Source organism: Pempheris klunzingeri, chromosome 8, assembly GCF_042242105.1.
Source record: "Pempheris klunzingeri isolate RE-2024b chromosome 8, fPemKlu1.hap1, whole genome shotgun sequence".
In the NCBI taxonomy this organism is placed as follows: Eukaryota; Metazoa; Chordata; class Actinopteri; order Acropomatiformes; family Pempheridae; genus Pempheris; species Pempheris klunzingeri.
Window position 1 is genome coordinate 5,252,667 of NC_092019.1, and position 23,205 is coordinate 5,275,871.

Sequence of the window (23,205 nt, forward strand, 5' to 3'; positions counted from 1 at the left end):
TCTGCCATGGATTCCAGCTGCACTCTGCTGTGTTTTTAGAGTATGTCTTTATATTTAGGTTGTGTGTAAGACTGTACATGTATTTGTCTTTAGTGTGTGCTCCTAGTGTACAGGGTAGGCATCTTTATGGAGTATAATAGTAATATTACGAACTTTTGCACATTTATGAGTGTTTTTGATTTGAGGGAGTGTGAAATTCTGTCCTTACAGCTTTAGCTGGGAACAGCCTCCTCTAGTCTACCTCCGTTTTAGGAGAAAATGAAACCCTGTCTTTAATCATGGAGTAATGGCTTTCTGCATTTGTTACAGTTTCATTAAAAACCCATTAGCAGCTAATTTTTAGTTGAGCTGATGGATGTGTTCGAAGCCAAGAGACGTTAAAGAAAAGGTAATTTGAGTCAACTGCGATGAGCTCTGTTCTCTTCAGCTTACATTCCAGTGGGGTCGTCATCAATGGGCCGAGCAGCTTAAGTGTAAAAGAAGTGGCTGCATACCATTTCACATTACTGGAACCGTCCCAAACTGTGACTGTATGTTTGAAACTTTTCAAGTCTCCCTCTTCATCTTGTTGCCAGCTGGAAACCTTTCTTATGAGAGTCAGGGTCATCACTGTTAAAACAAGCTTCAGACAAGCTGGTTATGGATGGGATGAGAAGGTCTAGAGTAAGTGGAGGGATGAAGAAAATGACAGCGACAAACCAGAAGCAACTGTATAAAAAAGAGGAGAAAATTAGCAAGATGTTGAGGAAGAAGGAAGAAATTGGGACAGGTGAAGGAGCAGAGGTTGAATGAGCAGGATGACATTCGGAGGAGAGAGGGCACAAAGTAGCACTGAGCACAGAGGCACTACTTCAGGAGCAGAGCACTGTGCTCTCTGCTGAGTGGATGTGTATCACGTTAGCAGTGAATATTTTTTGGTATTGTTCTGGAAAAACAATCTGAAATCCATCACATCCACAGTGTCTCCTTGGTAGTCAGTTTAATTTTGGTTTTCTATCAGTTTGAATGAGGTTATAGGGCGTAATGTGTTGTTTATGATGGTTTTGAAGAAGAAGAGAGGAGGTCTGATTGCTGGATCCTCCCCAGAGATGGTGCTCCATTGGCCCTGACCTGGGGGACAGGGCCTCTGCTTGTCAGACTCAATGTGTGTGTCTGTGCTTGTATGTGTATACGAGTGATTTGGAGCAGGATGGGGGTCTGTCTGAGATAAGGAGCTATTGGGTTTCCTTCATTTATTTTCTCACTCCGTAGGCGTTCGCCCTCCACTGCCTGGCCTCCAATCTCCAGGTTTGCTGCTTTGATGTCAGCATGAGTTTGCCAGCAACCTGCAGAGGAAAAACAACAATAACAGAGATTGTGTTTATCCAGCAATGGTCTTCTGCATGCTGCCATTAATCTGCTGAAACTGTGTGAAATTGACCAGTTTTAAAAATGTTTGGGTTTCAAAGATCTGACAGTCGCAGGCAGGCTAGTCGACTGCTGATCTCTGCCAACATTTTTTTAATCTGTGTGTTCAACTGAAAAGTGAAAAATTGCTTTGTAATTTGTGAAGGAAAAAAAAGAAAATGTCATATTCTAGAAATGTGCATTGTGCAATAAAAACAAAGTCTGGCAATTTTGTTTTGTTTTAGGCCAACAGATGTCAAAGTGATGTCAAATGACAAAAGATTTAAGTAAGACTATTATTCTGTTTCCCCTTCTACTTTGAGTAATATATGTGTTAGTACCAGTAGCCTAAGATCATTTTAAAGTGTGTATTAAACTTATATTTCAAACAGTTAAATAGATTCCTAGAAACCATGTGAATTTAATAGAACATTAAATTCGGCAACTTATTCCCTACTGGGTGTTGTTACATCACACTGTTCAAATTTCTGCTTGCTGTGACCTGAAATAGCTCACTTAAATGTGTTTTACTTATTTGTTTTACTTATTCATATCACAGTTTACATATAAATGACACTGCCAATGGCAGTTACGATTCCACTGGTTTCTGGTATCTGTGAGTTCTGGTCCGTTTGTTTGTACAAGGGAAACTGTGACAGTATCTTTGGAGTTGCCGTTTCTAATAGCTGGAGGTGGTGGCGGGGTTCAGCTAATGTGTTGAGCAGCTCAGATGTGGGTCGACCCTCCAGACAGGCTCAACACACCACCTCCTGGTCCCTGGCTGAGCCAGACGTCTGCAGGGGGACAGAGGTCAGGCTTGGCCTTCCTGTGCCCTAACCCTCCATGGGTGCCCACTTACCCTCTGAGTAGGGGGTCTCCCTCGCCTGTCACTCACACTGCCAGGACCTGCTCCTTTTTTCTATGCCTCTATATTGGTCTTATTATTTCCAAGACACTCTTAGTCTTGCTGTTTCTCAATCAATACTGGTCTCAATGTCTCACTTTCTCTCCCTGTGTTATTTTTTCCACTTATCTCTTGGTCTCTTGTCCTTCTTTTCCCTTTTTGCTACCGTCATCGTTGGTCAACAGCTGAGTTGACATGCCTGCAGGGGAAGCAACCCCCCCCCTTTTCCTGGTCCTTCTGTCTATCCCTCCTTCTCTATCCCACCATCCCTCCCTCCCTGTCCTGTGCCCTGCCGTGGCAGTGGAGGGATCAGTTTACCCGGCAGCAGCTGAGGCAGGCTTCATTTGTCCCAGGGCTTCCCTCTGAAAAGGCATTTTTCGCCTCTGGAGAATTACTCACTGCCCACGGTGACATTGAGCGCTTAATTGCGCTACTTCCAAATTTGGCAGTCTTGTTCTTTAGTGGCAGTTTGAGTTGTTGAACTCAATGTACTCTTGGCCTGCAGGGCTAGGCATTCCTTTAGGTATAGATATGAGAGGCTACATGGGAGGGAGACTGTTTCTAATTGTATTGTGCTCAAGCAGGGTATTGTGATGTAAACTAAACACCTCAACATGTGAACATGTCTCACTATAAACTTACCTCATCTAAAAACAGCCCTTTTTCTTTATTACCGTATTATCTTTACATTTTGTAGATGCAACTTTTGAAGTAAGTTAACAAATGAAGTGTGAATAATGAGCAACAAATTTACATCTTATTATTTGCCAATCTCTCTCCTGGAGTCTTGATGAAGTATTTATTATTCCTACTCTTGTGTTTACCAATTCCCACCACTCTCTGATGGGGAAAGAACTGCTTGTATAGTGCAGCTCTACCGCAAAGGCCCTTACTGAAGTAAAGTGTAAATATTTCTGCCAGAACTTCTCTCGTCTCTTTTGGCAATTGTGTGTTTACTTTACCGCACTGGGGGATACTTGCTTCTCTGTCACTGTGTCCACAGCTCAAATTATGCAAAGTATGTTTAAAATGTAATCTTCATTACTCAACCACACAGAGAGAAAACGGTCCATTGTCATTAAATAGTGTCAGAACCAGGGGGTGTGTTAATTGTGTGGGGTACTTGTATGTACGGTATCTGCCGCATGTGACTTTCCTGAAAGGTGTGGCCGTGGGTTTTCATGTGCTCATTTGAGTACGTGTGAATGAAGTGTGTGTGCATGGAGTAGCCAAATATATTTGGTTTTGACACCCTCAGTGTTTACATTAGTCAGGATAAGGGGTGACTCCTGAGACACTCTGCCACGCTGATCCTCAGCTTAAATGCTAAACACATGTGATTGGCCCCTTTCTTTGTCCGGACTGTCTGACTAACTTACAGCCTGGGCTGACTACCAAAAGGTTACAATGCTGCACTAACCCCTAATTAGTGCCATACTGGGGGTTAACTCATTCAACTCTTCACCTTTTTCCTGACTTCTCTATTTTTAGAATGGTTCTAATATGTTTTGTTTCTTTTCTTTCTTTCATTTCTTTCTATCATCCTCTGTTGCAGGCTTATGTCTACTGTGAATATGAATATGAGGTATTTGTTCAATTATACATAGTAGTTGTAGAGATGTAGAAGTATAGCTGCAATAGTTTGACTCTGATGTAGTCGGCTGGTCTCCCCTATTCTCCAAACTGATCATTTATAGTTGACAAGGTTTTTACAGTAGTGCTGACTGTATTCCAGATTTGACAAAAATGTATCCGCTGCATGCAAAAACAGATTTGGCAAAATTTAGTCCCATAATCTCTGATAATGAGCTGTGGAATCAAAAGCTGTGAACATGCAAGTCCCTCCTAAGTCTTGGAAAGAGGACAACAAGCCTGTACAAAAACTTGGAAACTCGATGGCCAAGACCCTCTGGAGAAGGTGACAATCTGCTTGTAGAAATTTTACAAGTCCACAAAGTCAGTCTCTTTATTGTTAATGGAGCTTCTCCAGGGTTTGTCACTTGATGACATCAGATATGAGAGCCTTGGTTTTCTGCTTAAAGCTTTAGGAAAATGTTTAAACATATTCCCTAAAATGTTAGAATATTAGCAACAAAAAGAGGAACTTCTTCTTAGAGGCTCTCTCTGTGTTATTTTTGTGCATTTTTCGATTTGCTAAGCTTCATATAAAATTATATTCACCCCAGCTTGGCTGTCAGTCCTTAAACCACAGTCTCATGAACCCACCATTGTCTGTCCTCATGCCCCTATTGTTTTAATTGCACCTCATGTCTTTGTCATAGAGCACCCTCTAGGCTGAGACACTCTTCAAGCTGAACCAATAAATAACATCCTCATCCCAAACCTTGGCTCACTCTGTTTATTTTCAGGCTCATCTCTGATGGGGATGTCCATTTCATCGTCATTCCTACACACATATAAACACACACACCGATCTTGTACTTGCATTCCTGGGCTTAACAGGCCTCTGGTCTCTGAGTGCAGATGACATGTGCAGTTGTGGAGGAGAGACCTTCACCCTTCTCATCCAAGGACCAGAGTTTATTTGTACAGCCCATGGAGATGGTTTTTAAATGGGGATGGGAGGAAGGTTAGTGGGAAGGTTTGATGTGAGGGGAGGGGCGGTGGCTCAGAAACGGTGTTGATGGTACACACTCCCCTAATAGCTCCCCTAATCACTCTTCAGTGTGCACACAGCCATGTAGGCCAAAAGATACCCAGCTTACATGCATACCAATAATTTGACTACCTTCAATGACCAGATAAAGGAAACAATTACATTAGACTAACAACATGAAATTGCATTCATGTGTTGGCTAATATCTGGAAAAAAGGAGAAAATTAAGGATTAAACTGGTGTTTTTGCCATGATTAATTGAAATGGCATCTCAACACAAGAACTGTTGTAGTTTTAGTTTGTATTCTGTTTACTCTGTGACCTCTGTGGTGCAGAAACAGGACAACTAAGCTGTACTGCATGTCAAGAATAATTTGACAGATAGAGGAAAAATTGTGAAGTGTGGTTACTCAAATGAATTAAAGCATTATATAATGCAAAGATTAGCTTGTGGACACTAGGACTGCCACACTGTTGTGTTACTATGCCACTACTGTACACTGTAGTAAGATGAAATGTTACTTTAATTTGGCTGTAATTGATCAACTGTCAGAGCCGATCTAAATACTAAATACTGTAGGGCTCTGTGCAGAAGAGTGTTTACTCCACTGTCTATCCTCACTAGTGTGCATGTTTGTTTTTTCATCAGGATGACCACGAGAGCGGCTCTAGCTCCACCAGTCGCAGTGTCTCAGACAGCTCCAAGACCGTGGCCAAGCCCCGCCGCATCCAGCAGGCTGCCCCTAGCGACCCAGACCTGCCCCCAGGTGAGTGATGGCCCTGGGGCCATTGAGGCTATCCCACCTCCCTGCTTAGAGAATGACCACCAGTGCAGGCATGGGCTCAGTGGGGGAGGACGGGGCCACGGAGTGAGGTTGAGATTAGGAGCTATTTACACTACAGAGAAATCTTGATTTTCCAATCCAGCCTCTAAGAATACTGTAGAGACAAAATAATTGGATTTAAATCCACTGGCTGGTTACTAGCCAAAAACCTGCAGCGATCAGTGTCAGATTCAAATGTAGATAATACCAGTTTACAATGTGAAAAATATTATTTTTGGGATGAGCTGTGTAGCATTGCATTTTTTACCAGTGTAAATCAGCCAGAGAGAGTGTGGGGGATGCGTCTGCGATAAATCACATAGTGATGGCTCTTATCAACAAGGCCACTTGACCACATGCCTCCTACAGGGCCAGGGATTCCATTCCTGCCCCACTCCAGAACTTTACTGCACCTCACAAAGAATGGCCTTGTTTGATTGGGGCTGGTTAATCGCCTTATAAAAATATCAGTTTGTAACAATCCTTTTGAAAGAGTGAAGCATAGACAGTCCTCATGCTCGTTTGTAAACTTTTTTCTTTACAATAGACAATTTGAATGTTATTTAAATGTACGTAGAAGTGGATGATGCTAAACTTTAGTAATGTAATTGAAATCCTAATTGAAATACCAACATAAAAGGTAAGTAAAGACCTTTCAGACACAACAGTGTGGAAAAAATAGAACCAATGAAAAGTTTTAAGGGCATGGAAAACGTTTTCAGAGAAAACAGCAAATATGAGAAAGAAAGGTGGCAAAGGGGGAGACTACAATGTAAAGAAAAGATGTGGCTTTTAGAGAGAAAAAATAAGAAAAAAGGAAGTATGTGGAGGTCCTGAGCTTTAAGAGCAAGGTCACAGTCTAACACCCAACCATAAGGCACACTCCTAGAGACCTAGTACGCATGAATGTATGAACACTCCTGGCTCGTTGTATCTGGGGAGGATCCATTTCCAGGCCTGACGTTATGAGATAATATCTCTTCCCAGCTGTTAAAGCAGGGTGCCTCACACCCCAGCATCTCCCTCTGGGCCTGCCTCCAACAGATCTCCCAGGTGTGTGTGTGTGTGTGTGTGTGTGTGTGTGTGTGTGTGTGTGTGTGTGCGCCCGAGTGTAACTTTGTGTGTATGTTTTTAGTGTTTCTGTGTTCATTTGTGTGCGCACCACAGACTGCTCCAGCAGTGGACCTTGTTTCAACCCATTATAGGCTGTAGAGACAACTCTAAGGTCAAAGGTTGCAGCACCTCAATAACAGCGAGGAAGCAGATGAATGCTGTAATCCCAGCCTTCCTAATTAAAAGGTAGAGGTTAAAAGGTAGATGAGGTAAAACTAACCTGCTATGACTCAGACAGAGGATGTTATCCTAAGAATAAGATACAAAATGAGTCTATCAGGAGTCCCTAAATGTGGTTAAAATATGTTTTTTACAAGCAGGGGCACAGTAGAGGATCTTGTAGTTGTGCACACAGGCAATTTTATAGACATTCATGCATTAACCTCATGAGTACCTTAGTTTATACTTGTCATAATACAGGTACAGATGTTCTTGTTTGGAGTACCTATTGCATTTCTGTCTCTGCCAAAGAAAATCTCTATGATCTGCAGGGCCTTGTAATGTTTAATATACTGTATGTCCTCAAATATACTGAAACACATGCCACCCCCCCCCCCACTGTCTGTCCCAGTGTCTGGTTTGATACAACAACAAAAGTGGTCTGAAGATTCGCCAAAATCAGAAATGCTCAAATCTTAGTCATAGGGGCTTAAATGGATCTACTATCAGCTGTATGAAGCCCAATCCATGTCAGATCCTTTGTATGTGTGCTCTGGGTATGTCGGCTATCGCACGCTCTCAAACACTGAGCAACTCAGTGTTGTGAGTGAGTGAACAGTGACAAAACCAGGGAGCTCGTACAATAAGCAAATAGCCGCCAACACTTTCAGTTAATGAGTCATGGTGAGGGGAAAAAAAAAGTGGTTTTGTGACTATTTTTGCAGATTAACCATACCTTTTAAGTGCTGCTGTTGTGGTTCAATGCTGCATTTTAACTTTAGTATTTTGTTTCTGGAACATTCCCTTTCTCGCCTCCATCCTTGTTTTGTTAAGCCACACGCATGCTTCCCCAAATTTGAAGTCAGTTGCACTTTACTGCCTCTGTCTCAGAGGGCAGTGATGGACACGGGCAGATGTGTGTGGATGGGCTGCAGGAGAGTGACAGTGTGTGTAAACGTGTGTGCCTAAAGGAAGACCTGTCAGCAGTGAGACCATGGCAGGACAATGGCCAGTCTTGCCTCTACGTCAGCGTCTACGTCGACAAACCTCCATACTGCGTCTGCTCCCCTCCCCTTCAAAACAACCAAAACAAAACATGGGCCGACACTAAAAAGCAGCCACCAGCAATTATCCAGTCATTTGGCCCTAAGCTCTCACATACTGAATGAATTTATCCTCCCTGTTCTCCCTGTGGTGGAAAATAGTGATGTTAATTCATATGCCATGGGATTGGTAGCCACACAAAGACCAAAGACCAAGTGCTTCCACCTTGGGCGATTCTGTGAGTGATTATGTTTACTGCTGCTTGTGGGGGACCAGCGGCCACCGTTTGTGAGAACCGCATTTCTCTGTTCCAGGGGATTCCTGCTTTGGCCCCATTCACACTGTTGAAAACGTGTTTTGTTTTATATGAGTTCAAAGAGATTTAATAGTGCCAAGTCTTGCTTTGAGTCTAGGTTCAGCCTGCTACCTGTGAGTTGGGTAGATCAAAGTTACGCTCAAGATTTGCAATTTTAAAGCTGAACTCTTCCAAGAAGCCACAGAAATGTTCAGTTTTGAGTGCATTAGGACATTTAGTATGAAGTTTCTTTGCACTATTACAGCTTCTCTACGTAAATGAAAGCTCATGTACAGGTGTCATGGGAGACGCACCACATCTATTAGAGGATCGTTTTAAACTTCTTGCCAAATTGTTTCATGTCATGCATGAGAACTTGTTATTTTAGACATTTGATTGGCACTACATCTGTAACCATCATATTCATTTGTGTAATTTCTCCCATGCCTGCATAGTTTTTATATTGATCTTGTCTGTTGGGTGTTCTAGAGCATTTGGAGACCATTTCTCCTGTTTTTCTCTATTGAACTAATACATCGAGCTGGATTACACAATATGGGGACCTAATTCCTGTCCGAATCACTCTTCTGTTGCTGGCTAATAATTCTCAGATTGAATTTCGATTTGAATTTCTAAAGATAACAACTGCTGTCTGGAAGGGATTATTCTTTCACACCCTGCCACAAAAGCACACAATGCGCATTATGATATGGGCTAAGTTCAGTGTACATGTGGGTGCGTTCATTCCTACTTTTACTCTGGAGTGTTTGTGTGTTTATTTACATGTGTATTTACTATTGTGTGAGTGCTTACACTTACATTTATGCGGCAGATGAGAATGTGGTCGTGTTCCCTTGAGTGTGTCCAAGAATTGTGCCTGCGTGCATGGTTGAGTAAGTATGCATGTGATTGTAGGAGATTGAGATTTGCATGGACTGAAATGCAAACACACTCCTGAGATAAATCTGTGGTCCAGTGCTACTGCTGTCCTGGTACTGGGGCCTTTGCTCAGAAAATGAATACAGCAGCTGTTCTGGTATTACTGGAAAATGCTACTTATGGATAGAGAATATCCCATACTGGTAAAGGCTGGAGCTTTCTCCAGCTGGAGCTTTCCTCTGTTCTGGGGACCTGCTGTACCATGCATGGTTGGGTCCTGTGAATCTACAGTTTTACTATAAGAGGCCCTTAGTGCTAATAGACTGGCTAACATTATTAAGTGGCTTATATTATTGGTGATAGTTACCTTGTAATAATAGTGTTTCCATGGACCTGCAAGAAACTTGCCATGGTGGAAGTAGAATCCTCGTGCCCCTATGCTTACGCTCCTGGTATTTTATATCTTAAAGATGAAAATTAAATAGAGATTTTGGGAACTATACTCAACTGCTATGTCACACAGTCGCTACTGTTTGTGCTCTCTTGGCTAACTGTACTAATTGCATTTCAGAATAACACAGCAGGACTGACTTATAGTACATGTACTGTCTGATGGACTTGTCAGTCTTTCTCTCCATGGCTAATAACTGGCAAGGCTGATAGCCGCTAATACTTTCCATATACAGGAAAAATGGTGAGCATGGACAGTATAGTGTTTCTTTCCTGTATTGCACAGAAGAGAGTACTTGGACTGTTCTGAGATCACATAAAGGAGCTGGTTTTTCCAGTCATTTTATGGTTGAACAGTTTTAAGTGGGCTCCTTCCCTGTGGGCCGCAGCACAGGTGCTGGCTGTGTCAATTGTTTACAGAAGTTCAGAGCAGCGCGATGGCTCGCAGAGAGACGGATTGGGGCCCTGGAATTGGTGCGAGGCAAGAAGAGGTATAACAAGTGTAAGAGAGTGCAAGCGAAAGAGAGAGAGAGGGAGAGACACCCTGACACGGGTAAATTAGATCCAGAGAGGGAAATAGCAGGGGGTAAAGTGCTGGTTTTACTGCCCGGGCTGCAGGTGCGACAGCAGCTTTCTGACTGACCCCAAAACCACAGGCACACATACACGCACACACAGCCACATTCATGCACGCATGAAAACAGCCAGGCACACGCTCAAACTCAAAGGCACATGCATGCATGCGAGGCCATGCACAAATGTCACGAACACACATTGCGTTTATGAGTTGAGTTTATATTATGTCATCCTCTCTTCCTGCCACTCTGTTTGGTCAGGCAGCAAACTCATGAGAATTTTGTCAATTGGATTATGCTAATGCGTAGTCGGGCCTGTGTACAAGTGGCAGAACAGTTAACCAATTCATATAAATATTTTCATCAACAGCACCATTTAGTTCTGCCTAATTATCGGTTCTGTTATGCCCTGAGCCAGGCATGTAGATACAGGAAGATAAACATTTGGTTTGGAAAATAGGGGAAAAGCATTAAAGGTTTATATGTTTTAACTTGTAGTGACTGTGTTTAACAGTACATGGGAGGAATGAATAATGCCATTGGTCCTGTGGTTAGGAGGATTTATTGCTGTATATTTTCATATTTTATGGTCGAAACTCCCCTGTCTGTAATATTTTAAGTTCTTTCTTACTTCGTTGAGTAATGACCTTACCATGTATGTTTTTCCTGCGAAGCTTCTGTTTCTGGGCGTCACTGTGGCCATTAGAAGGTAGTGGTAACACTACAGGATAGCTCCCCCAGCTCTGTTGAAACACAATCTATCAGGCCACTCTTTCTCCCCTGCTTGCTCTTGGTTAATACATCCCTCAGCCTCTTTGCCACAAAGCCGCCGCACCCCACCTTTTCGCCCTCACCAAAAAATCTATTTCTATATTCTTGTTTCTTTTCATTTGTACAAAATTGATTGAAAGCCCTTCCTCTCTAAGTCCTGTTATTTCATTCCTTTTGTATCACGCAGTGCATTCAAGTTTTAAAAGTAAATGATGACATAAACTTGTCATCGTGCTGTACAATGAATGGATGTTGCGTGTTTTCACATATCTTGTATAATTATTATTATAGAGTACTGTATGTAGCATGTGCGAATGCATTATGTGGTCACGCTTGCGTATGTTTAAGTGAACATTAAGGCTCCTCAGTGGTTTAATGGGCTTGAGAGGGATATGTTTGAGGCAGCATGTGCATAGTTTTGGGTTAAACAGTACTTTGCATCAGTGAGAGGAGAGGAGAGCTCTTCAGAGATTCATAAATTCACCTAGGATTTGTAGCGCTGCTCAGGCAGGGAAAGGAGCAAAAATGTTTTCTTATGGATATTTAGCTCCTTTTTGCTGTAAATGTCCAAGGGATAGACTGTGGTGAGAAATAACATGTCAGGACCTCCTCTTATTTACGAGCCCATGAGGATGCCAGGGGTCAGTAGTATTGCACCTAGACTTTCAGAGAATGCAGCTCTGGATTTTACTCTTTTATGGTGTCTCAACACTAAGTCAATGTATCCTGATATATTGTAATATAGCTACTGTGTCGTCCTGTGTGCATGTGTTTCTCTTTGTAATTACCTTTTTTTTGGCTACCTTTTTCTGTGGACTTGGTGTGTATTGTAAACATCTTGTGCTTATGTGTTTGTAGGCTACGTGCAGAGTCTGATCAGGCGCGTGGTGAACAACGTGAATATTGTGGTGAACAACCTGATCCTGAAGTACGTGGAGGATGACATCGTGCTGTCGGTCAACATTACCTCCGCAGAGTGCTACACTGTAGACGATATATGGGAGAGGGCCTTCATGGACATCACTGGTGAGCAATGGCTGCTTACATTCCTTGGTAGTGGGATTAACTAGTAAATCCACTGAGACAAGAACCTATAAATTAGAGTAAGTGTTTAATTTTGTTAGTTCAAACTAAGGTCAAACAGACATATCAGACACGTTTAAACATGGCTGTTTGGGTAAATGCCCAATGTCAGCTGCCAGAGTGTCATATTCAGGCTCATGATAAACTCCCCACCCTGGCTGAAGCATGTGTAGGTCCAATGTGGATTGGACACACTCTGCATTGGCACAGTGACACAGAAAAGAGCTCACATTGGAAACCACAAACAATGGATGAGGTGGGGATTTTAAACTTTTTATCTTAAAAGTTTTATCTTTTATCTTGATCTTGATGTAGAGACACAAATTACTTATTCATGCTAGAATGCCTGATAAGAGCCGCACTGATCAATATCAGTTTGTTGACCAGTCATTTTACCTGTGCCATTACCTGTGCTTATTAGTTGTGTAATGTTTCTCAGTAGTGGACTGTGACTTATGGACAGTCTGAGGTACAGTAGCGTTTGATTGATGGCTTTAACTAAAACTGCAAACATATAACATGGAGAACCACTGACTAAATGGAACTCTTCACAGAATTTCTGATTTGTCATCTTGCTTTGTTCCTTATATACATACCCTTTTGAAAATTAACTTGTCCTTTAATGATGAGGAGCTAACAGGGACTCAAGCCTGACATGTTAAGCTTTTCCCAAATCGGGTAGATGTTCCACAATGACGATAAACTTTTAAAATCCTCCTAGTCAGCGCTTATTCACTGCAACAATACTTTATGCCTATTTCCATTTTCTTTAAACGGTACCATTGCATGTAGAAGCTCTTGTACAGTACAAACTCCTGGGTTTCTCAGGTTACTGCCAGAGAATTACAATTATTTTGAACTTGAACTACCATCAAAACACATTCTTTGTAGGGAGTGACTAAAGCCTATATCAACAGCGAAATCATGAAGTGGTCATTTTCAGTCATTGTTATCACTGTGGAATTTCTTGTTAAGGGGGGCTCTATTCCAGCATGTGAAGCAAATAGTGGTTACAACAATAGTTTCTGGCACTGTTTAGAGAATGAAATCATTCTAGCAATGATGAGTCCTGTTATCAGTCTGTCAGGGGTGAGTGAGTCAGTGACAATTGAGACTCTGATGATGTGTGATTATCCAACACACACACACACACACACACACACACACACACACACACACACACACACACACACACACCACAGACCACAACACACACAAAAACACAAACCACTTGGTTGTACCTCTTGTAAATGTGAAATTACACAACAGCTCTGTGATGTCTGCTGCGTGCCGTCTCCCCTGATTTCCTCACAGATAATGAGGATTTACTGTCGAGGCCTGTTCTCTGTTAGTGTGTGTTGGATTGTATTTGCTTGTGTTTTAATGATACATCCAAGTGCATAATTATTATTTTCTTTTTTCTCTGCGAAGCTCCAGAGCTGGTTCTAAGGAAAGTGATCAACTTTGCCGACTGCACTGTGTGCTTGGACAAGAGGAATGCAAGTGGCAAGATCGAGTTTTACCAGGACCCGCTGCTGTACAAGTGCTCCTTCAGAACACGCCTCCATTTTACCTATGACAACATCAACTCCAAGATCCCATCTGTCATCAAAGTGAGCAGCTCAAAATCTTAGCAATAGCCAGATAACTGCTGTTATTTCCCCAAAGCTTAAGATCAACCTTTTTATATTTTCTGACATATTTAATAATAATTTATCTGACATAATTTTGTCATAGCATTTTTAACCTCTAAAAGCCTCGGTTGAAATGAGAGCCAGAACATTTTAGATTGCAGACTGTCTGTGGTTTATGTATCTGTATTGCATTTGTCATCTTTCCACTATACAGCTGCATCATGGTAAATTTAATTTGGTCCCATTTATCCGTTAAAAATGTTATCAGCAGGCTGAGTTAAAGCAGAACTGGCTCATTCACATCTACAAATAGTCAGTAACAAGTTTGTGGTTTAGTGACTTTCAATGAGGTGTTCATGGTGTCCCATTAACAGAATCACACATTCAAGATTTTCCTCATTTAGAGTAGGCACAGCATGTTAAGCAATAACATTGTTAGCCCATTTTGACTATATTTTAGTGTCTTCTGTTATTTATAATTTATTAACACTGTATGATTCAAAATGTATAATACAGACCCCTCTGTAAGTTATAGCCTCTGTAGATAATCATAGCAAACATGTTGGACTAAATTCTTGGCCCACATATTATGTGAGTACATTTGTTTTCATTTGGACCTTACTTCTTTTATCCATACATTATCTTTATATGATGGGATATATTTCCTTTCTTCTTATTACTCTACATTGTACATCTGCTCACATTCAGACCACAATTTGGTTCGTAGTTGTAGCGTCTGCCAGTTAGCCAGAGGGGAATCCATAGCACTTCTTACTGGGCCTGGGGCTTCTCTATCCTTTTTTTTTTTTTTATTGAACATTTATATTCACATTATGTGGGAGCCCACCAGAAGTGGTTGGGCCTGTAGCCCATTTCCCATCTAAACATATAATTTAACAAATCAAATTTCAAACTTAAAACCATCTCTTATCCTCGTCTTCTCTATCCTCAGATCCAGACCATGGTGGAGAGCCTGAAGCTGTCCATTACTGATCAACAGCTACCCATGTTTATCCGCATTTTAGAGCTGATTATTGCCCTCTACTATGGGGAAATCGGAGGACATAAAGAAGGCGACGGAGAAGAGGGCAGTGGTCACGTCAGGGAGACTGGAGCAATTTTACCTGGTGAGTGAGGTCTCACAGGGAGGGCAGTGCTTTGTTTTTAACTTCTGGTGACCTAAAAGCTTCTGGGTAGCTTTATATTATTTTGAATGTTTTCAAAAGACTTGAGTAGGCTTTCTTTGAAACTACTTGTACTCAAATTTGACATTTGATGACTAACTGTGGCGGTTGCAGATTTACATCTCCTAATGTTTTAATTAGCTAACCTACAAAATAGCAAGCAAGCAAGCACAACTTCTTTTATGTAGAACATTTCATTTCAGGTGGAGGCACAGTTACCATAGAAGCCCAGACAGCTATATTGATACTGAAAAGATAAAACATTGTCAAATAAATCTATCAACTAAAACATAAATACAAAACACATTAATAGTATTAAATTGTGCAATGAGGCTGTCCTTCTCTTTTTATGGCTGTTTATATTCCATTTTGCTGAAACTGCTGTATTGTGGCTGCACATTTATATCCATGCACCAAGCAATGGCCAAACAAAAGCAGTAAAGAAGTACATTTTTTCTACAACCATCATTCTGTTCTATCAAAATTAATTTGGAAATTATACAGTATAATGAGGTCTCACTGGGATGCAGCATTTGTATGTTAGTATGGTTTCTGTACAAGTCATATTTCTCAGACAGACTGTGGCCCAAAGCTCTGAAGTGGTTAATGAGCCACCAGACCATGCACAAAGCTTTGAATTTTTCCTTAGACAGCGTTTTCATCTTATGACGCTCTGCATGTTGCCTTGTGCTGTTCAGGGGCTTTGTCTGTCCATATGCTGCTGTTGTTCCTAAACGGGACATTTAACATCACTTTGACCATGGTGTGCGCTCCTCCTGCTTTTTCCACAAACAAAAGCCGGAGCGTGTAACTCAACACAGACCGTTGTCGTCAGGCCTGATCCCCTCCATGTGGATAGAGGCAGGAGAGAGGAGGGTGAAGGGAAGAAACCAGGATGAATCAAACGCAGGCCAATCTTTGTCTTTCTGATTGGAGCACCATCGTAACCAGTCACCACCAATCTTACTCCTCACATCCAGAAGCAGGAGTAAAACATACACATGATACAACATACAGACACACACACTCACTGTCACGTGCACAAACACGCAGTCTCACTCATACATGCACACGCATACACACAGTCTCCTATGTATACATAGACTATATACTTTTAATAGCTGCAGCCACCCCCTTAACAAACTCCACCTCATTCCCTAAGCGCCCATCTCAACTCTCCCCAACTGCTCATCCTCATCTCAGCCAAATGGAACAGGCTCAAGTCCCAGGTCCCATCGGGCTAAATCAGCCTCTGTAGCACCGGGAGCAAATTATGGTGTAGGGGAAGTGGTGGGCAGAGGGGAAGCAAGCGGCCCAACACAATACAGCCCATTCGCTCACTCCCTCTAACTCGCTCCCTGCCTGTTGGCCTGGAACTTTTACTGCGAGTTGGCGCAGCTTCCAGTTCGGTGTCCAATGCCAGATGTAAGAGTCGTTGTCATGCTACTGCTATGCAGAGCCTCTGAGAATGAATTAGTATCCCATCACAAAAATATACAAGAGGGGACCAGCTCTTGGAACCTGAGCCCCCCCAGATCTTGTTATGCTGGAAGTAATCGACAGAGTGAAGAAGCTGAAGGGGGGCAGAGTGGTGGGGGTACGTGTATGTACTGTAGTAGGTGGGTGTGTGTTTGTTGGGAGGGGTTAGGGCTTGTTTAAGAACATATGGTTTTCAGTGTATTCATTTCAGATTTAAGGAATAAAGCAGAATTCTTTTGAAAATAGTAGCAGAATTACAGCTGAAATGATTTATTATGTACAATAAGAATATGTAATGTGTTTTTCTTAACCAGCACAGACAGCCTTTACCATTGATAGGTTCCGAGTACTACAACATTTATGTATGTTGATGCTTATAGTGACTGACTTGGCTTACATGCATATTTATTTTTAGTGGGTTGTAGTTTGTAGGAAACAATCATTGTCACATGATTGCTGGAACATGATCCCAGTTTCTTACATAGTACTTCATCACATTCATTTGATTTCCCATAGGGTGCTTGTGGTCTCTGCTATGTATTCTGGTTCAAAAGCCCTTTGTGTGTGTGTGTGTGTGTTTCTTTTCTTTTTTTTTTACTTTTGCTTACTCTTGAATATTAATTTTTTCCTCATGTGAAGGTGTTTTTCTTTTTGCCAATTAACAAAGTGGAAAGAGCCTTGTAATGTGTTTATGTGCCCATGATTCACTGTGGCGGCATGCTGTTTGTTTGAATCTTTCTCTTTTAGGTACGAGCCAATGTCTCATTAATGAATAGCCCTAATAGGTGAACGGTGTGGGATACTTGTGTGTCACGAAGCAAAGCAACATTTCAGTCAGGATTAGACGGCTGGTTTTCCTACTGTCAGAAATTCAATGAAGTCTGTGAAACACTGTAAAAATTTCAGCGGTTGGAAACATGGATGACTAACATGCTTGAATGGACCAGCTGGTCACGGCACCGAAAGCTGTATGGTTTCAAAGAGTATGTGAAGAATTATGAACCAAGCACTGTGGCTGCTGAAGTGTGGCAGTGTGTGTGTGTGTGTGTGTGTGTGTGCGCACCACTCTGCATAGCATTAATGGGAGCGTCTGGAGTTATTGTCTGTTTGTCCGCTTGTGTATGTGGGTAGGTGTTTTTCACTATGTATGTATGCATGCATATAGGGTCTAGTATTTGCTGTGTAGGTGAACCTCAGAGTCCTCAGTGGCCTGTTGAATGGAATGAACCATCACACACGTATCAGCCAGATCATCTCCCCCTTATAAACCCCATGTGGCTCCCTTATGCTAGCCCAGTGACGTGACAGGGCCTCTTTTTAATCATCTTTTCACTTTCTAATATTGGTGTGAAGACGTACAGGCCATTGAGTTTAGACGTCTATGGACATGGATGAAACGACTTTTTGTCTTGCAGAGCGTTTTATATTCTCCTGCCATGGCTGCTAAAACGGATTTTAAAACATTTTGATGTAATGTCACGCTGGTAGTGTTAAAGTGAAACAATATGCGTCACACATGTTTATAAGTGTTCCATTCTTTTATATCAAACTAGGTAGGCGTGTGCACTGAAGTGTGTCTGTGTTTGTGCTGTATTACCTGTGTGTGAGTAGATGCACGAGACGATGAACAGAGTAGCCTTTGCTCAGTGTTCAGGTAACCGGTCCACCTCTCCCTCTATAAACATGGAGGGACATCTACTGGCCTGCGAGGGCACTGCCTTCTCTCACTCCTCCCCTCTCTCTGTCTCAATGTCACTCAGCTGTTCACTCACTTGCACACTCACTCCCTCGCTAGCTTAGACATATACCGCTGCCTGGAGACCTCGGACTCACGGAAACCACCCATGACCCTGACACATCCTATTACATAGCGCATTTGAGCTTATGGACATATGCATGATTATGTGGTGCCACATTGATATTGTGAGTTGTCTGATCCAATCAGGCTCTGATTACTCTCATGGTGACGCAGAGAAGAGTGTTGGTTGTGTTTCACACCTGTGTGGTCATAGTGCTCTACTCCTCAACAGCATACATTTTGGCCAGCCCACATCAGTCTCACTCTCTGGAATTTTTCACTCAATTCTTTGGATTAATACTTCAAAGTCTCCTTAAGCCGGTCTATTTTGATCACTTGATTGGTAATTGTGCTTTTATTTTGATTGCTTCGCAATTCAAACGTAGGTTTCGTCAGGCTGTGACGTGAAGCGAAAGAGCTTAACTTGTTGAACTGACACCTCAAAGGCTTGCATAGAGTGAAAACAAAAAGGAAAAAAAGAGAAATGAGAGATAGAATCGGACAGAGAGATCGGGGTAGGAGAGGTGGGGGATAAAAAGCCATAACATGGGATTTCCAACTGCCAATTTGCAAAGTGAAAGATTTAATTAAAATATGTCATAATTTTCACCGCCTTAGCCTCTGGGATTCCTAAGCTGTGACCTCACGGACAATATTGTTTTCTCACAGAGGACGTGAGGCGGCGAGGAATGGGATTACACATTCTTGTGTATTGACATCAACTTCCTCTCTCAAGACGTGTATGGAAACACATACGATGGGACGAGTTCAGAGGTCGGAAATAAGCGACCGAAGCGGCGAATGGTCGTTTGAGGAACCCTTGAACCCCCAAATAGTTTGCTGAGAAACATGGGAGAGATAATAGTGAATATACCTCACAAAACTTCTGGTTGTCGTCGTTAATCCGCACCACCGCCATGCTAGTCCACTGACTTACATCTTGGTAACATTGGTTACTTCCACATTTTTGCTTACATTTCCTATTGCTGACACAAGACCTTGTCATTACATTCTGTTTATCTTTAACCCAAGTTCTTGTCCAATATTTGTCCAGTATTGAGATTGGTATGTCCAGACAGACCCACCTCCACTCAGCCTCAATCTTTCCACCACCACCATCTACATTACCCTCTTCTCCTGGTATGAGGCCTTAGCCTTACAGTAGCCAGTTCTCCAGTCTATAACTCACACTGTGTGTCGGTGCAGAAGGTGTGACCAATCACGCCACCTCCTCCAGTTTACCACAGTCGAGCCTTCATAGCCTTTACCGGCATCCCTAGCCAATCTCGGCTTGTGCTGATGGCTCATAGCTACCCAGCCTCCCTCAAGGCCTCATTTCAGCCTGCTGGCTCCTAAACAAATATGTGACCCGACCCTACGCTGCATGCGTTTGTGGATGCGGCTTGTGCTGTTGGGTCTAGCTCAGACAGCCCTCACCACAGAGATCCACTGGGCCCAGTCAAGGCTCTCCTCTGTCGGGATGCTGGCTGACAGGCTCTGCTCTCTGGCCTGTATTGGAACGGACTCTCTCTCTCTCTCTCTCTCTCTCTCTCTCTCTCTCTCTCTCTAGAGTTCATGCAACAGTACACACCTGCATATTGGAGCATTGGCAGCAACTACTGTGAAACTGCCTTGGTCTGTGCTGTTTTTGTGTGTTCAGTTGACAGCTGAAACATCTTGCTTATATTAAACTACCCTGAAGGCATGGACAAATTAATTTAATGTGCTGCATTGGGCACAAACACTTCCATTATCAACAGTTTTTTCTGTGTTTGACCAGTTTGATCTCACAACCTGCCTCTTTAAACTGATTTATCTGTTGGAGTAAAAACATACTAAGAAGTACTTGAGTGCTTTTCATCTGAACCCTGATTTGAATGTAATAAAAATGTTGGCAACACAATTGTGTACAAATTTAATATTTGTTTTCTGCACAAGACAATGGCCCTCCTGTTTTTTTTAGGATTCTTATTTAGGGTAATTGTGTTGTTTTTTTTCTACTATGCTGTTTCCGCTTTGTGTGCACTGCACTGTAAGTGCCAAAGTTTTTATCTTAAGCATCTTAAAAAGACTCTTTGTAGTAGACCTGCAGGCCAATCCTGACTCTTTTACCATCAGTGTTTAAACTACTGGAAAATCATATGCTTATATTTGTTTTATAATGAATCAATACTTTTTTTCTCCTTCAGGGATGAATGTGGATCTGGAAAATCAGGGTACCAGCCAGTACTCCAGCCCAGACCTCTACATGCAGTCGGTGGGTGCTGAAGACGCAGACCAGGGTTGGGTGTCCTGGGCTTGGTCCTTCGTCCCAGCCATCGTAGGCACAGAGGAGGAGAATGAGGAAGGCCTCTACCAGCAAAGAGAGTCAGGAGGCATCCCCAACAACCCCCAACAGCACACACCTAAAGACCCTATTGTTTCCATAGGCTTCTACTGCACCAAAGCTTCTGTTACCTTCAAGGTAATTCAGCTGTTTGAACAAAATACATATCATCATTACCAAATCATTAACGTCATGTGGGGGCTAGAATCGATTGGGTGAATATCAGAACAGTGTTAAGTTTCACGTTACTGGGAACAAGGATCAACTTTATGTCAAATATCAAAATTCATGTTCAAAAAGAAATTCATGTTCAAAAATCTTAAGAATATGGAGATTACACAAAAGGTAGAACCAGCTTGCACGGGGCTGTAATGGTAAGTCGGGAAATTCTGTAGATAATGGTATCCAATGTTGATATAGAATTTCCTTATTTAAGATATTGTTGTGTTAACAATTACAACGTTTTTTCTTGCCACCATTATTGTTTATTCACTCCCACTGCCCACCCCACCCCTGCATTTTATGTTTTGGGGTAATTTTCAGTTTGAGTCTTGAATAACAGCTTGATCCCCAGGAAGTAACAATCCTCTTTGTCTCTGTGTGCGGTACAGCGGAGGGTAGTGTGCGGTACAGGCGAGGGTGGTGTAACCGCTAACTGGCGTCTCGGGTCACGTTAATGTTTTAAACATTATACATGGTATGATGACTATTCAGAAATGTATCCCAAACTTTAATCCTGCCTGCTCACTCAGAATAGTTGGAATTCATCTGCGTTTCCCCTCAGGTTCAGGCACTTCAGATCACATTACTGCGTGTGTGTGTACGTGTACATGTGTGTGTGTACTTGACAGCATGTGTGATCAGTAAAGGGGAGGCATGTCTCAGGCCAAACAGACCTTGGTGCTTTTCTAATAATGTTTAAATTGTTCCTGTATTGTTTGAGTTCTTTTAATCAATTAATTGCCTCTCGTCTGGAGTAATTGCAGACAGCTGAAAGGATGGTTTTTTAAACGTTCTCGTCTCTTTCCTACGAGGAAGTATTTAGTTTGAGGGAATTGCATGTCTTTGAACAGCCACTGCCTGAACCCTGAGTTTGACATGAACGTGAAATCAGAGTGGTATTTTTAGATTGCTGACCCATTACTCCCCAGATCTGTTTGATCAGAGAAATTGGCAGTATACTTTAATGACTTTTACATACATAATGCATGCTTCAGCACTGACCATTTGTTCCCCTCTTTCATTTTTGCATGCATGCCAAACTCTCATTGCATGCCAGACTTCAGTTTTCATTTTAAAAAACATTGTTTCTTTATTTTTGGTATTTTCATTTATTTCATTTATAGCAAATTTCAAGTGTTCACAAAGTCTTTTACAACTTTTTCATCGGATCCTTTCCACCGTGTTTCATTTCTTAGAAATGACATAAAGACAAAGTACCTCAACATTCATATCCAACGTTGTAACATTTCCAAGATGCCTCATAAATAATCATTTGATTTGTGTTGGAATCCCAAAGCCTTTAAATGAGCCAAAATATAATAAAGGAGAGGTAGCAGGGAACATAAGGGCAGCAGTAGCTCTGTGTGTTACTGGCTGTACTAAGCATTTGTGTTGGTGTTTCAATGCTATGCTCTTGCTCAGCTCTTCACTGTCAGTGCCACTATGCACTGATGTTGTCAGAATTTAACATCCTCGCTCACCGCTGCTCCCGGGGACCTGCGGGTTGGGGTGGGGTGGTCCCTGCACGTGATTAAACCGTCGGAATCGAAATAGGGGAAGGGAGCAAGGGTGAGAGAGTCTGCTCCATCAGAAGGGATAATAAGGCACAGCTGCTTCTTGCTCTGCACCTGCTTCCTGTGTTAAAGTTGAATGGGTTAGGGCCTGCACAGTTCTGCTCTACACCCACAGTTTTTAGACTGGCCAACCTCAAAAGCACCACAGCTTCACAGCGCTCTCACCCCAACCTACTAGTTTTGACCGCACACTCTCGCTTTCACTGCCTCCACACTATTTTTACAATGTTGTAATGAACTATCCCTCTCAGTTTACCCAACTACTCAATGAGCAGTTGTACATTCTCATTTTGCTCCTTGGTTCCTCAGTACTTTAGTCATGTTCTGATTGTCATCCCCAATAAAGCCAGAGTGGGCCTCCTCCAAAATCAGAGAGGAGTGGCTGTCATGTGGTTTGATGAATGTCTTTGGACTGAGTCCAAGCTTCGAAGAGAAAACGATCAAAAAGTCCCTAAGGCTGGCATTCAGTCTCTGATCTAAGAAAATGTCATCTGACCTTGTTTGGATGTTATTGTTTCTGGTTTTAAGCATTATTCTCACGGGCCTCGTTGCTCTTAACTTCCAAAGAATTGCATATCTTGTTTATTTTTCAAAATCATGTACCTAATTCTGCAGTGAATTGTGAGTAAACATGCACACACACAAAGAGACATATGCTTTCTGGTTGTTAGTGTTGCATTTTTGTGACATCCACATTATGGCTGTAACTGTTGCGTACTCTGCCAAACAAAACATAATTTTCCCTCGCCGTCTCCCGAAATTTTGAGGTGGCAAAATCTCGACTCTCGACTCCTACAATTAACCAGTGTTGCTCACTTGCCATTTCAATTCTGCAGTTTAAAGGATTATTTATTTGGTTATGATCTGGTTTAATGGTTTTTCAATGCA

The 23,205-nt window shown here is 42.1% G+C and overlaps 1 protein-coding gene across 1 annotated transcript in view; it reads left to right on the forward strand.

Annotated features, from left to right (window-relative positions):
• LOC139205776 (intermembrane lipid transfer protein VPS13B-like) overlaps positions 1–23,205 on the forward strand; it is a 309,322-nt gene that overhangs the window by 15,474 nt on the left and 270,643 nt on the right. The window contains exons 4-8 of the mRNA XM_070836087.1: positions 5,557–5,674; positions 11,876–12,043; positions 13,532–13,713; positions 14,687–14,861; positions 20,385–20,659. Coding sequence (XP_070692188.1) covers positions 5,557–5,674; positions 11,876–12,043; positions 13,532–13,713; positions 14,687–14,861; positions 20,385–20,659 — 918 coding nt within the window. The remainder of the gene's footprint in view (positions 1–5,556; positions 5,675–11,875; positions 12,044–13,531; positions 13,714–14,686; positions 14,862–20,384; positions 20,660–23,205) is intronic.